Source organism: Anastrepha ludens, chromosome 6 (assembly GCF_028408465.1).
Source record: "Anastrepha ludens isolate Willacy chromosome 6, idAnaLude1.1, whole genome shotgun sequence".
Taxonomy (NCBI): domain Eukaryota; kingdom Metazoa; phylum Arthropoda; class Insecta; order Diptera; family Tephritidae; genus Anastrepha; species Anastrepha ludens.
Genome location: NC_071502.1, coordinates 51,283,954 through 51,299,290, shown reverse-complemented (window position 1 = coordinate 51,299,290; position 15,337 = coordinate 51,283,954). Strand labels below are relative to the sequence as shown.

The window sequence follows — 15,337 nt, the reverse complement described above, 5'->3', positions numbered from 1 at the left end:
CACATATGGCTAGGTAAGCAAACGAATGTAAACAGGACAAATCTTCAAATCTTTTGTACGTTATTCATCACTTGTAATAAATCCGACTCGGTTACAGATCAAGGCGAATTGAGTATTATCATTCTGCGTTGCAGATTGCGCTGCAAACAGCTGTTTGCATGGCGCATCCATACAAGGTGACCACGGTATATAAGCTGTTTTTTTTTGTTTTGTTTATTTTTTTTTGCTATTTTGAGTGTCAAAGTGCCCTGCTTCTTTATTGTTGCCTTGCTTGTTTATAAATAATTTCATGGTAATATTGACATTCAAAGTAACAAATTACATAAAAATATACACGAAAATGTTGCTGTCAATGGACCGAAATCACCTTGTGTAAATTCGCCTTGTTAAACTGTTTATTTTTCCAAAAAACAACTGTCGAGCATGCTCATTGTGATCTTAAAAAAAATTGTACATTTTTTAGGAAAGAGTTGTTTATCTTAAAATGGGGAAACGTGAAGGTAGTACTTTAATATTGTATTTTTCCTACAATACATTAAATTTTTACAGACCACAGAGAGCATAGGCGAGCCAAAAAACCTAAACTTGCCATCCAGCCTCCGCAAACGCCAAACACTTCAGCTGTGGCGTCTTCTCCATCTACAACGCCTGTCATACTAAAGGAAGAAATTGTATATGACACTGAAATGATTGATGTAGTCGATGTTGTTGACCATGAACAAGAAGTTTCGAACACTCCTACACCTACCTCTCCTGTCCTTTCTCCACCTAAAACAAGTAGCAGTAGAAACGTCTCAAGCAGCGGTAAGAAATCTACATCCAAACAACCAGCCACAACCGTTCCCAGTTGTAATAGTTCACCAACAGCATCAACAAGTGCAAACACTAGCGCAAATGCTACGAATAATAAGAAATCGAAGAAACGACGCGATAGCAGTACATCCAGCGAAGAAGAGCGCTGGTTGACAGCAATTGAGTCCGGCAAATTGGAGGAAATGGACGACGAACTGAAAAAAATGAAAGATCCCAAGTTGATGACGGCACGTCAACGAGCCATGTATGAACGTAATACGGACAAAGAGCCCTCACCAGGCGGTGAACTGCTAATGTCCTTGCCGAATGGTTATCGAGAGAAAGAAAAACCACAAACAGCAGAGGATATACAGAAGGCACAGCTTAAGTCACAGAAACGGAAACAACTGGCAGATGAAAAACGTGAAAAAGATAAGAAGAAAACCATGGAAAGGTTGCTGAAAAAACAAGAGAGTAAACAGCGCAATGCAACACGTAACAAATCAACTAAAGTGACACAACCAATGGTTACATACCGCAACACATTAGACGGTGCATACATATTGTTGCCTGCCGAACATGATTTTCCACTGGCAGCACAAGTGGCACGCTCACCACCCAAGGTGCAGCTGTGCGGAATAGTGGGATGTGGCAAACCGAAGGTGTATAATTGCTCCAAAACAAATCTGCCGCTATGTAGTTTCGTTTGTTATCGCAAGAACGTTCAAAACATAAGACAAATAATGTGTTAGGGGATTAGGAATACTTCAAATTGTAAGATTTTATTTTATATTTAATAAATAAGTTTTGAATTAAAAATAACATATTTATGACGTTCACTGATTCAATAAAAAATTATTGATAATTTCTTGCTGCTCAGACTCGATGCGTTGTAGATACTGATATTCGTTACGCAGTCGTTCCAATTCAATGTTTTTCTCATGAATTTTACTCTAAAATAGAAGTAATATTAGTACATATAGACGTTGCACTACACAAATATTATATTTTGCTCACCTGGTAGACCAGCTGCTCGGCCTGTCGTTCCTTGGCAATTGTTTTGAGAAGATTTTGTGTGCCTATAGCTCTCAATTTCTCTTTTTCCACATCTTTAGCGAAATCGCTTATGAGTTTGTGAAAATCTTCAGCATATTTCTTGAAATCTTGCAATTTGTTAGCATATTCCAAACACTCCTCGCGCAATTCGTTAGTTTCATTGGCAATGGCTGGATCTTGCACTCGCAGGCGATAGATATCGTCAATGTAGAGTCCAGCTTTCTGTAATTCGTCCGTCATTTTTTTTTTTTTTTCTTGTTAAAAATGGTTATTGTTCATATTGCGAAGCAGGAGAGTTATTTAATTTTTTATATATTTTTTCATTTGCGATTAATTTTCATTTGTTTACTCTCTTTAATTACCATAGCAACAGAACATTTACGAACTTGCGGTAAAATCTAGTAAATCAGTTACCAACTAGAAATGGCAACATTCACCTCTTGAAGTGAAGTTTTTAATTAAGTTGTACAATTATAGTATTTACCTTTTATTTATTTTTAATAATGTAATTTAAAAATATGGGAAAATGTTCAGTTAAAAATTATTTCATACATAAAATATAATTTTAAATAAAATATATACATATATAACTAATTTATTAAAATGTATTTTATTAAATAAAAGAGAAGTGAAAACCATTACATACATAACCAACTCTTTCAAGCAAAATCAAACAAAAAATTAAAGCTTCATATAATAAAAACTAACTTTTATTTAAATTACAATAGCAATTGTGTTCTAACTACACTACAATAAAATACAAAAGCGAGTATCATAAGAAATATTAAAATGAATTATTATTGATAAATAAATTATTGTTAACATATACTAGTCAGCAAAGAGAAAAAATTTAATTGTGGCACTTTGTGACCACCACTTGTCTCCGAAAATAGCTGCTAACCGTGACGTCATTCGTACCTTAAATTTTCAATTTTCTTTGAGTTCTTTAATGAAATATGTTAAATAAACGTAATTCAATGTTCTTTCATGGATTTAAGCAATGTAAAACCTTTACGGGTTTAAAATTAAATGAGTCTCCAACCTCAGTAAAAATTGTTATACATACATTTAATAAAAATTAACAAGTCATTTAAAATATCGCTGTTCAATGTCATTGAAGAATCTTAAGAAAAAGATTAAATAATATATTTTACCTGAAAACTTTTTCCACATTTATCATCAGCAAACACCTGGTGTTTCTTAAGATATTGAATGAGCATATGTATACATATTCTTGTTCTATAGTCATTCTTTTACTGTTGCTGGTTTTCATTTATTCCTATTAATTATACATTTTTTTTATATAATATTACCGACGCCTGCCGTCGTCAAATTGTTTGTACACAGTTATGTTTACTTTGACATATTTCTTGGACTTTGTTTGATTCCCGTAAAGTGAGTAATAATACGTTCACATATAAGTAGATGATCTACTTCTTCGCGCTTAACTCAAAATCCACAAAAAAAAAATCATAAAATCTGAGATTATAAAATAATCCTAGATAATAACGATACTTATTGACATACAACCCTGTGTTTTCTGAGTTATCGATAATTATTATTACGAATGTAAGGAGAAACATCAAAATAAAAACTAAATGAAATGGATGCCGACAAAGCAAACAGGTCTGTAAACATAATTCTAATAAAATTTTTGTTAAATATTATTAATTAGGGATTAATTTTACAGAAAAAAGCGTGTGCCCATAATCGTTTTGTCCTCTTATTACTTACTATAAAATGTAATATCGAATTTCGAATGCGTATTACTGGCATAATTTTTTGCAACCCCAGTAAACGTCGCATACGGATTTCCTTCAACTGTTTATTATTAGCAGCCAATTGCGCAATTAAATTAACTATTCCTTCTACTTGTATTTTCTTCATATCATTAATAATAATTAAAGAAACCAAAAACACCGATATATTCCACCAAAATAATTTCTATGAAGAAAAACCTTTCAAAGCAGTATTGACAGCTGATTGAAGATTTTGCAGGTAATCTGCCATATGTGAACGGGTAGATTAATTTGGTGGATTTATAGGCGATTAATGCATATGTGTATTATAAAAATGACAATAATTTCTATGAAAATAGAAATTCAGTGTCATTCTCACCTCACATACCTCATGATTGGAATCATACAAGGTGATAGCAGTAGAACATATACATACAAAATTTACATGCATTTTGTTTATTAAGTTGGTTGTTTGAGTATCAAACTTTCAATCAGAATGAAAAGAAACACATAAAACAACAGATCATTTGAAATTCAAACCACTAAATCACAACAAAAACAAAAACATGCAAGCTGTTCTACTGCTATCACTTTGTATCAATTCGTCTTCGTTGGAGTATACTAACAATGTGTGAGAGTTTTCTTACATACTCTCTAGTATTCTTAGCTCTCATATGCTTCAAGTTTCACTCTCAAGCATTGAAATTAAATTTTTTGTCTATTTTTAAAAAAAAAATTTTATTTTATGTTTGACTCAAGTGAAATATTGTAATGGATGTTGGAAAAGAAAAAAAAAATTAGACGCGTTGGGCGTAAGTATTCTCACATATGTATGTACATACACATACTTATTGTTCATGAAAACGAATTGGTATGAATATTTAAAAATTAATATCAGTAGAAATGGACCGACAAAAAATATATCATATTATTCGAACTCCACCAGGCTTATCCACTATTGTGGAAAAAATGTGATGCCGATTACATGAACAACAAAAAGAAGAAACGTACATTAATCGAAGTAGCTTGGTTGTTCCGCTGAAGAAGTAAAGTTGAGATTTCGCTCAATGAAGCAAACATACCAAAAGAACATCCGAAAAATACAGAAAAGTGGTAGTGCTGGATGTACTGTGAAGCCGTGGCGTTTTGCTAAAAATTTGTCCTTTTTGTCCAGTGGACTGACACAATGTGCATTCATCGAAAACATGAAAGTTGTAAGTATTGGTATGAATAGTTGCACGAAACCACTATAGCAACGAAAAATTCTGTTCTTCTTTCATAACCCATTTACTTATAATAATGGATTTGTTCATGCGCTTCAACTTTAGAGAAGGGCCCTACATCAGGCGAATCAAGATGCTATTCGCCAGGTCTAAAGACTCCATTTGTTCTGAATCAATATACAAGGTAAAGGATAAGATTATGAACATATGTATATACGCATACGAAACTATAGTTTGTACTTGTTTCGAGCAATTTCGAAAGTTCGGCTCAAATATCTGAGTCTACCAGACGTTCAAAGATAGTACTCAATTCGCCTTGGCAGAGGCTATACGAAGACATTTTCAATAATTCGTCTAAATCGAGATAAACGATAATTATTGTAAAATCTACTTCCAGTCTTTTTAAATTTCTTGTTGCATATGCGTTTATAATGGAAATGCGTCAGCAACTGTAATCAATAATCACGATCATGTGGAATATTCAGTTGATTATTCTGCAGTTATTCATTTAATTTGCAAGCATAAAATATACCACCACTTGAAGCTAATCCTTTAACGCCTATGTTTATATAAACTAGGATCGCCCGTACGTCGAAATTTCGACGTTATTCGAAGTTATATAAATACGGAGAACAAAATTTAGTCATTCCTTTTTTTAGTATTTTCAGTCATAGAAAAAAGTTGAAACATATATAAATGGATAGCTTATGTTGAAACTTTGTACATGATATATGTGAATAGATGTAGTAAAATAATGTGAAAAATATCCCATTTTACCTGTATTAAGCGAAAAGTGAATCTAAAAATTCAAAACCTCCTTTCCTCACACCAAAAAGTCAAGCGGAATAGAACTCGATATCTCATTGAAATCTCTTGGTGCGCGGGTAAGTCTCTTAATACGCGCAGAATTTGCATTATAATTCTAAAATGAAATCTGGGATATCATTAACAACTATTAATTTATGCCAAAACATACTCATGTAAATCTGCCTTGTGGTATACGTAACATCTCAGCAAGTTGCACTCACCTCTGGGCAGTACTCATACGCACCGGCTTACCTCAATACCTTCGAATTATAATTATTAATTTTACCTGAACCTATTCACTTATATATCTATTTTAATACATTGTGCAAACCTTCTCCACATATGCTATCCATTGGTATATGTTTCAACTTCTTTCTCTGACTATAAATACTAAAAAAGGTACGACAAAAATTTGCTCTCCGTATTAATATATATAGTAGATGAAGTTATAATTGGCACTGGCTAATATCCCATTATATCATAGTAATCAGAGCTACTTTTTTTTTAATAGCGACTTGCATCTCATGTAAAATTCAAATGCAGTTGCGATATCAATCCATTCTGTAACAGTGGTGCGTATGGTGTCTGGAAAGGAAAAAAATATATATTTTTGTTTTGCAGCAACAAATGGATCTAAATGCACAAGTTCGTATTGAAAATACAATAGCATCGACATTAACCGCCACTGGGAAGCGAAATGAAAACGATAATAACGAAAAAGATGCCGTCTCAAACAAATTTCTCCAAGATGAATACGATGAACTCGGAGCGGGCTTGGCCGCAATTTTGAGACGGGTCGGAAAAATAAATTACAAAATTACGCTTGATCTTGAATTGAAGTGACACTTTAAAAAAATTGTATTGAGAGTATTAATTTTTTTTTTTAATTTGCGCATCGGAAACCTCCCAAACACGAGTGTTTTCAAGCTAAACCCGTTCTAGAATTGGCCAACGTATTCTAATAACTAGAATCTAATTTAAAAAAATGTCACAGCCAAGCGAACGCTAGGTTAAATTTCATTTATCACCACTGTGTCCTACTAAAGTCTTTATTTTTTCAGGAATAAAACCGTCTAAAGTGATAATAACAGACTCCTTTTCAGAAGAATTCATTCTTATTTTAAATTTTTCCATTAAATGGTCATACAACACTTTCGCAAAAAAATTAAATTTTTGGCAATGTTCCTTTTCTTCCTCCTATTGTTTTTTTATTTTCAGCCATCGCTAAAAACCCCAAAAATAATTTTTTACGCCTATTTAATATTATTTACAAAAACGAATGACAAAATATAATTCAAATACATGTTTTTTTACTTTACTCTCACATACATGAGAATACACCAAAAATCAAGGCGAATTTGAACAAGGTGATAGCTGTAGCACAAAAACAAAAGTTGCACGAACATATGTATTACATTTTGATTTCGCAATTTAGTAGTTCGAATGCCACAATTTCAATCCTACAAAAGAACAGATCACTTTGACATTGAAAAGAACAAGAAACAAAAAACTAATCTGCTAATCGACTTTTTCTTCTTGACCAACAGAAGGTCATACAAAAAAGTTGAAATTGTTGCGTAGCACCATTCACGATAAATTCAACTAAGGTGACACCCTAGATGGTAGGAAATTAATCACACTATCGGAAGATTTGCGACCGCCGAAGCCGAAAGGGTTGGTGCGTGACTACATGAAACCCCGTGCATGAAACACCAATTGATGGGAAGTTTTTTCTAATAGCGGCTGCCCCTCGGTAGGCGATGCTAAAGAGCAGGCCCAATGACCAGTCAAACAGCCCAAAGGGTGTAAGTGCCAATTATATATGTATTTATTCTTGCAAATGATGTCATACGTCAACGTTTGGAACTTGTGAAGTAGCCAGCTGGAGCATACAAACAAAAGTCAATGGATACTATAGAGCGCGTAAAGGTCAAAGTATAGATTTCCATAACTCAAAATCATTTTTGCGCCTTGAAACTGCATTTGACGATTAAAGAAAATCATAATGAATCGATTAAATTCATCGAAACAGATGTGATCACAATCCCAAATAATATTTCTAGAAATTCATTGATAAATTAGAGTAGTTTGTAGTCGAATATACCAGGTAGATACCTATGAAATGAGACTTTCAGCTATTAGTCCATTGATGTCGCTGGGAGTATTTTTAAACCTTCCCAAATGTCTTATTTTTTTTCGTCTGTCATCTGTCAACAATATTCAGTTCATTGTTTGTTACGTTTCATAAAGCAATGCATTTTTGTCGCTCTTAAAAATATCGAATTTCGTGTCTTCAAACTACGATTTGCGGACATCGTTGATTTTCTGTTATCAACTGAAGAAAAACGCTTCTCAGGCTCATCAAATGCTTATAGAAGCTTATGGTGGACATGCTCTAAGTAGAGCACAGTGCTTCAGGTGGTTTGAAAAATTCCGAAGTGGTGATTTTAGCGTAGAGAACGAGGACCGTGACCGGCCACCGGAAAAGTTTGAGGACGCCGAATTGCAAGCATTGTTGGATGAAGATGATGGTCAAACGCAAGAAATGATGGCAGAGCAGTTGGGAGTGACCCAAAAAACCATTTCCAAACGTTTGAAAGACATGGGCAATGATAAATTAGAGTATCATGTAGTCGAATATTTATTAATACGAAACATTTGCCACAAGATGTACTATTTTTAAAAATTTAGATTTTTTTTTTTGAATAGTGTATATTTATTTTATTTATAATTAATACATGTAGCAGATTACAAATTGTTTTTTCGTTAATTTAATTTTTGCTATTGAATAAAACATGCACGACTCAACCAACCCATACATTAAGTATGTATGGTGGTTAGACTTCAACGAAGAATAATTTCAGTTTCGTTCGCACTTGATCTATTGCATTATAGTCTTTAACGCTTTTGCATTTAACGATGTATTAAAATATTAATAATTTTTGTTTTTGTTACATTGTTGCTTCTATATTTATTTATTTGCACGTAAATAGCAATGCTTTACAATCTACAAAGTGTTTTATTTCACATTTGATCCAAGCAACTTAACAATTTTGCACTGGAATCAAACAACTGCATAAATAAGAAATTAAAAAAAAAAATCATTATAAATTACAAACTGATTAAAGAATGTTTATGTATGCATTTAATACTATAGCGTGCACGACAGTTAAGAAGCACATCATCATTTCTAAATGTGTTTTTATGTGGTGAGATAAGTGACGGAATATTGTCTTATAAAAAAATGTTTGTATATAACAAGCCAAACATGACAAGCACATAATTTGGATATTTTAAGAATATGTGCAATGCAAATCATATTTAGCATCAGTTTTTTTTTTTGTGTTTTTGACTTGCGATCTTATTGTGATCACACTTTCCTAATCTTCATTAACATTGCCTTTAACCATTTAATAGCGCTGGGATGTTTTCGATCCTCACAACATTATCTTTCTTTGGCGATTTACACACTACTACCGCTTACATCTCTCCAAAGTTAGGGAAGCGCGGCGCGTTGTCATCCCACATATTGCTTCATGAATCATGTGGGATTATTGCGTTTGTTTGAACGTAAGCGCGCTAAGCTTGTGCGTTCTTCTTCTTCGTCACTGGTGTACTGTTGCATACCGGGCGCAGCCACCGCACCGCGTACTGATGATGTTGCTTGTAGCAATTCTTGATCGGGTGCATTACGATTTTCATACAAAAGTACTTGTAGTGTCTCTTCATATATGCGCGCTTCTGGAAATTCTACTTTAGTGTGCTTGCGATCTGGGGCGTAAACAATGGAGGTGCAACACACCTCAGCTACTTTTTTGCCATGACCATAAAATGACCAGCAACAAATTTCACTAGGTCCAATGACATCTTTAATGAATAGTATGCGTTCATTAAAACGTAAAGACAATTTGTCGAAAAGTTCGATATTTTTTAGCAAATTATCGTCTGATGTGCTTGTATAAGAATATTTATTGTTTTGACGCTGCACTACCAATATGACAGCAGGTTTTGACGATGAACTTATCAGGAGTTGCTCCTCTTTTTGCGATGTGATTAGGGGTATGCGGCAGATAGGTTTTGGTTCCTGGTGTGCCAGCAGTGCTCGCTCACATGACATGGCCAATTCAGTAATGCAATAATATTTAGCTTCGGCTAGCAATTCTGATGTTTCCTTATGGGATTCTGGTAGTGGAACAGATCCGTCGCGCAAATAGTTCAGTATTGTACCAAAATGATTGCCACAGCGATCGATTAGAATCCAGCCTATAGTTGAAGATATTAAAATCGTAGTTAAAATTACAACTGTTGGAATAAGCTCAAGCAAAGCATTTAGTTTCGATTGAGAGGGAGATAAATTTGCTTTCAACCGAGTCATTTGTTCCTTTTTCGCACTTACCCTCGGAATCAGTAAGCACTTCCATACGGCCGCTGAACATGGCACTTAGCATCGTATCGTGTTTCGTCAACGTTCCGATTGTGGTGTAATACAATCGTCCACCCACGTTCAGCTTTACATACTGTGATGAGTGTCCCTTTAAAATAGTTTTCTGATCGCCCGACATTTTACTTGTTGCTACTAGTCCTGGCCCAGGAACTAAATGAACTTTTCCAACTGCCCCACTGCCACTTGGCACTAAACTAACGCCACTAGAGCTTTTGCAAACGCTATCTTTGGCGTTGCAGGTGCTCGACGTTAATATTGCGACTGAATCAATTTTGGCGACTGTTTAAACCGGAGAAATGAGCTGGCGACACTTCTCACTGAAATCTAAGAACGAATAAGGCTTAGCATGTACTTCTTTAAGCGCTTTCAATCTACACTCATCCACTGGTTAACACGCAGGTACTTCTTATAGAGGCTTTTGTGATATGGAACACGTACACCTCTCAAATATATGCTTCTGCTTAGCTGAAAACTAAAATATTTATCCGCGAGGAGTACAAAAAAACACCAAAAATTCACCAAGTTGATAAATCTTCCTGTACGTAGTTGCCACATGTGTTCGCTTAATGAATTCGCATTGGTCCCGTTGCCTGCGTTGCCATTCGGTTTCATTACCAAGGGTTTCTTAAAACTAAGTTTTGGTAGGTTGGTTGGTTTATTGTGTTGTTTTTTTCTTTTTTGGTAGGCAAAGCCATTAATTATTATTTTTTAAAATCTAAGAATTTTCTCCACGAAAATTTCTAACATATCTATGTATGTAACAGTCCTGTGTTTAAAGAAATGTAATAAAAAGAAAACAAAATGTCAAAGTAAGTAAGATAATTTGTAAGACGGAAATTTGGCAAGCCCAATATTACAATTCTGCGAGAATTCGTGGCGTTCGCACGTTTTTAAACGTTCTTAAGTCAGCCAGGAGCGAATGAAGGCGAATTATGGACAGGTAATTAAATGTAATGAATTGTTTTTAAACTTGATATCTAAAATATTATGCAAATACTGTACAAATACAATATAAACTTATTTAATACATTTGAAGGTCCATAATAATGTAGTCAATGAAATTGATTGTTTATTTAATTTTTGTTTTAATAAAATGTTTTCTTTTATTTAACTCAAACTTTTAATACAAATCAAATTTTGATAGGCTGGACCAATTTTGGCAGAAAAAAAATTCTGAAGTGGCAACGATAGCCCTAAGTCAGTTTCTTTTTTCCTTCGTAGTTGCCAGATGTATCAAATAAATTTTTTAAATATATTATATTTAGAGAGACTAAAGAAGTCAACGAAAAGTGAGGAGTCGTTTCGCTTTTACACATTGAATTCCGAATTAAGTTGTTAAAACGATTAATGCCACCGTCTGTCTGGGCTATAAGTGAGCATGATTTTCATCCGATCTTAATAATACTTATGTTAAATCTAAATGAGGAATTTTTAATATTTTTTTGAGTACATATAACCGACTGCCATCTGGTCAAACAAGTTAATGTCAGCTTTTCCTATTGCAAGTAAGTATTGAAAGCGGCTTAGCGGTATCCATTCTTGATTAGCTGATTGAAGACCGGAAAAATTTTCAGTATGTGACCCAATATGTTGCAAATCCTGTTTTATTTCAGTTACTGAATTAAGAATTAACCTCAAAAGAGGAAGGAATCTCCATCTACGATCATACTCAATAATAACATGAACTGGGATACTGATCTAAATTGGTCTTGGTAAGATAGAATTTTATATCTCAACAACAAAAATTGTTTAGGCCTTCAACTGCTAGTGCTTGAAACTGAAATTTTTAATTTATTTAATTTTTTAAATATATAATAATAGCCATGATTCTCAGTTCATAAAATTTTCAGAAAGAAAGTAAATCACACGGTCCTGAAATCTAAATCTAATTCGCTATTTGCGCCCTCCGTAGCCGAATGAGTTGGTGCGTGACTACCAACGGGATTTCGTATTTCTCTAAATTTTTCTCCCAAAATCTGAGATTATAAAATAGTCTTAGATTATAACCATAGTTTTTTACATAAAGCCCTGTATTATCGATAATCACTATTACGAATGTAAGGAGAAACTTTAAGTTAAAACTAAATAAAATTGACGCCGGCAAAGAAAACAGGTTTGTAGACTTAATTCTAATAAAATGTTTCTTAAATATTATTAATTATGCATTCATATCACAGGAAAAAGCGTGTGTCCATAAACGCTTTGACCTGTTATTGCTAATTATAAAATGTAATATCGAATTTCGAATGCGTATTGCTGTCAGAATTTTTCGCAACTTCAGCAATTTCAATGAAAAACAATTTCACAACAGTATTGACAGCTGATTGTCAATTTTGCAGCTTATTTGCCATATGTGAACGGGTAGATTAATTTTGTGGATTTATTGCTGATTAATGCATATGTGAACGTACTTTATTATGGGAACGTACAATTTTACCGATCAGCAACCCATTTCATAACAAAAATCGATAAGTCAAAATCAAGTGTTTGGTTAACATGCCGATTATCGCAAACTAAACGACAACAATTTTGTTGTGGTTAAATAAACGAGAAAACAAGAATTAGTAGTTTAAATGAAAATTTTGAAATGAAAAAAACGCGACTTAAAAACTTATTAAAAAACGCGAATATGTCCTTTGAGTATTTGGCTAATGGGATATTGCGTGGAAGGGAGGTAGCGAACCCTCAAAGAGTGGATCGACCTTGGCTCCGGGATGTCAACAAACCCTTCCATTCGGCTGCAGGAAAGTTTCGTTTAATTCCAGACTTGACTGAGGACCTAATTTCTCAGCTTCGCAGTCGTTTTAGAGGTTCCAGAATAACAGCGATTTCGGCTGAAAAGCGAAGTTAATTAAATTCTCAATTTTGCCTTTATGTTGAATGTTATGAACGACATAAACACAATTAGTGCTTATAATCCTGTCTCATACACATTTATGTAAACTCGGATATAAAATTAAGAAATTTTCATATTTATTGTTAAAACCTTTTACAGAATAAAACTACCTACAGATTCAATAATAATAACTCAGTCTTTAACTTCAGTATTTCAATAATAATAATAATTAAAAACGAAAACAATAAATTTTAATTGGCTTAGTTAACGTTACTTAACATTAAAGTAACTCCAGGTACTAAGATAAACATTTGGTTTGTTTGCACATAAAAAAAATGGAGCTGCGGAATTAATTCGATTGTTGAATGCTTCCGCGGTAGTTTTTATTCCACCCCCAATATGGCTAATGCTTCCGCCATTATTTTATTCGCCTGGGCACTTTCAGAGCTGCTTTCGGCTAGGATCTACTATAAAATAGCAAAAACAATTAATAATTTACCTTTAAAGAATCTGTTTGTTGTTTCGCGACTTCTACGGTTTCTGCACTCGACAAATGCCAATGGACAAATATAATTAAATTATTTTACATAAAGTTCAAAAGAAATTACCTTTAATGGATCTGCCTGTTTTTCAGATATTTTCAAAAGATACTACAACTACTCTCCCAATACTACTTCAGCAAGTGGCCCAATACTACTTCAGAAGTGTACGCTCTACAGAACCAACAGGCCAAAACCATTCGTGAGGTTTTTGTGCAGAGCTGGGTGATTAAGTTTGGAGTACCTATTGAATTGCATTCATTCCAAGGAAGGACTTTCAAGTCCGCAGTATTTTAAGAAATGAGCTACTTGATGGGACAACATACCCATCTAATGAGTAATAACAGTTATAAAAGGTGATTTTTTAAGAGCTATATGAAAGTTTTTCAAAAAAACACACGTAAAGTTCAGAAAAATGCCTGAAATTTTTATTTAAATCGATAGTACAGTCCGTATAATTTAATGTCTGAAGATTATTTCATGCAAATGTTGACCGCGACTGCGCTTCAAATGGTCCACCCGCTTAGTCCAATTTTCGCATACTCTTTCCAATGTTTCGGCCGGTACCTCACGTATAAATGCTTTAATGTTGTCTTTCAATGCGTTAATTGAAGCAGGCTTGTCTGAATAGACATAAGCTTTAACATAGCCCCACAAAAAATAAAAAGCAAAAGAAAGTTTTATATTATTTCACGGTAGCGCTCACCATTCACAGTTACGTTACGATTCGCAGCATCTTTGAAGAAGTACGGTCCAATGATACCTCCAGCCCATAAACCGCACCAAACTGTGACTTTTTCTGGATACATTGGAAGCTCTTGTAATTCTTCTGGCTGATCTTCACTCCAAAATCGGCAATTCTGCATATTTACATACCCATTGATCCAAAAATGAGTTTCGTCGCTGAAAACAATTTTTCGATAAAAAAGTGGATCTTAAACTTTCTTAACAGAACACGCATTTTTATAATAAAATTCAATGATTTGCAAGCGTTGTTCGTTTGTAAGACGATTCATGGTTAAATTATAGACCAAACTGAAGATGTTTGACAGTGAAAGAAAACACGAAACATGCGTCAGCTGTTTAAACCAACTGTTTAAAAAGATAATAGCTAAAAAATCACCCGTTATAAGTTGCATGCGCGAAAAGTAATCAGTCTCAAATTTAGTGTGAGTCAATAAAGCAAGCAAGTAGTGTTGCCATTAGTTTGTGACTTTTATTAGCAATCCAGTGATCGAAGTCAGAGGAATTATTGAGAGGTTCTATCAAAAGAAAAACTTTGCAATGTCTTGGGTTGCCAAGACACTCGGAATCGGGTGTTGTAGTCACAATTCGAAATTTCATATTTGCATTATACTGTTGATACCTCAAATCATTATTTTTAAAAATGTTGAGAGCACATTCCGCTATTGAATTTAGCATCAAATGACCACAAATTCAAAGATCAACATGAACACAAATTCTTGTACCATTACAACTTGAATTTAGAAGTTTTTAAGTGTTTTTACCTAAATCAAGTTTTAATAAATTCTAGACTTTTAAATACTTTCCAACCCAAGTGAACACTTATAGGAATACACATTTTATTATAACTGTTGGGACCTTACTTTATTTAAATACTAGATATTTTATTTCATTTTATTTACCATTTCATTGTATATAGAATTTTGTAAATTAATTAAAATTATGCCTTCTTGTATATATGTATGTACGAGTTATCTGTAGTTTGCTTTACAAAATATGCCATATGTGTATTTCATGAAAACCATTGCTGCATCGACATCGTTTTTATTTTACCCATACTAAAATACACTTGTCCGTGCATTCTTTCCTTGCTTACGGATATGCAACAACAAAGCGCGGTAATGACGTTTTGTTGGTCTATTTACCGGTGGTTTCGT

The 15,337-nt window shown here is 33.7% G+C and overlaps 3 protein-coding genes across 3 annotated transcripts; 1 reads left to right on the top strand and 2 right to left on the bottom strand.

The window, feature by feature from the left end:
* Positions 1-309: 309 nt before the first annotated feature.
* LOC128865967 (INO80 complex subunit B) lies at positions 310-1,614 on the top strand. The gene is made up of 2 exons (XM_054106414.1): positions 310-500; positions 550-1,614. Exons 1-2 carry the CDS (start codon positions 485-487, stop codon positions 1,542-1,544), a joined length of 1,011 nt encoding a protein of 336 aa, XP_053962389.1. The 5' UTR covers positions 310-484; the 3' UTR covers positions 1,545-1,614.
* LOC128865968 (intraflagellar transport protein 20 homolog) lies at positions 1,550-2,232 on the bottom strand. The gene is made up of 2 exons (XM_054106415.1): positions 1,810-2,232; positions 1,550-1,745 (listed from the first exon to the last, which is right to left on the bottom strand). The coding sequence occupies exons 1-2, from the start codon at positions 2,086-2,088 to the stop codon at positions 1,629-1,631; spliced, it is 396 nt and encodes a 131-aa protein (XP_053962390.1). The 5' UTR covers positions 2,089-2,232; the 3' UTR covers positions 1,550-1,628.
* A 6,129-nt stretch (positions 2,233-8,361) lies between these two features.
* LOC128867564 (BTB/POZ domain-containing adapter for CUL3-mediated RhoA degradation protein 3) lies at positions 8,362-10,611 on the bottom strand. Its single transcript, XM_054108925.1, has 2 exons — positions 10,014-10,611; positions 8,362-9,880 (listed from the first exon to the last, which is right to left on the bottom strand). The coding sequence occupies exons 1-2, from the start codon at positions 10,177-10,179 to the stop codon at positions 9,159-9,161; spliced, it is 888 nt and encodes a 295-aa protein (XP_053964900.1). The 5' UTR covers positions 10,180-10,611; the 3' UTR covers positions 8,362-9,158.
* Between the last annotated feature and the right edge of the window lie 4,726 nt (positions 10,612-15,337).

Excerpts from the sequence above, each read along its gene's own strand:
- LOC128867564 (XM_054108925.1), bottom strand. The coding sequence starts at position 10,179 with ATGTCGGGCGATCAGAAAACTATTTTAAAGGGACACTCATCACAGTAT. Across the intron at positions 9,881-10,013 it reads AGTGCTTACTGATTCCGAGG|GCTGGATTCTAATCGATCGC; the intron begins GTAAGTGCGAAA and ends CTTCAACTATAG.
- LOC128865968 (XM_054106415.1), bottom strand. The coding sequence starts at position 2,088 with ATGACGGACGAATTACAGAAAGCTGGACTCTACATTGACGATATCTAT. Across the intron at positions 1,746-1,809 it reads CCGAGCAGCTGGTCTACCAG|AGTAAAATTCATGAGAAAAA; the intron begins GTGAGCAAAATA and ends CTTCTATTTTAG.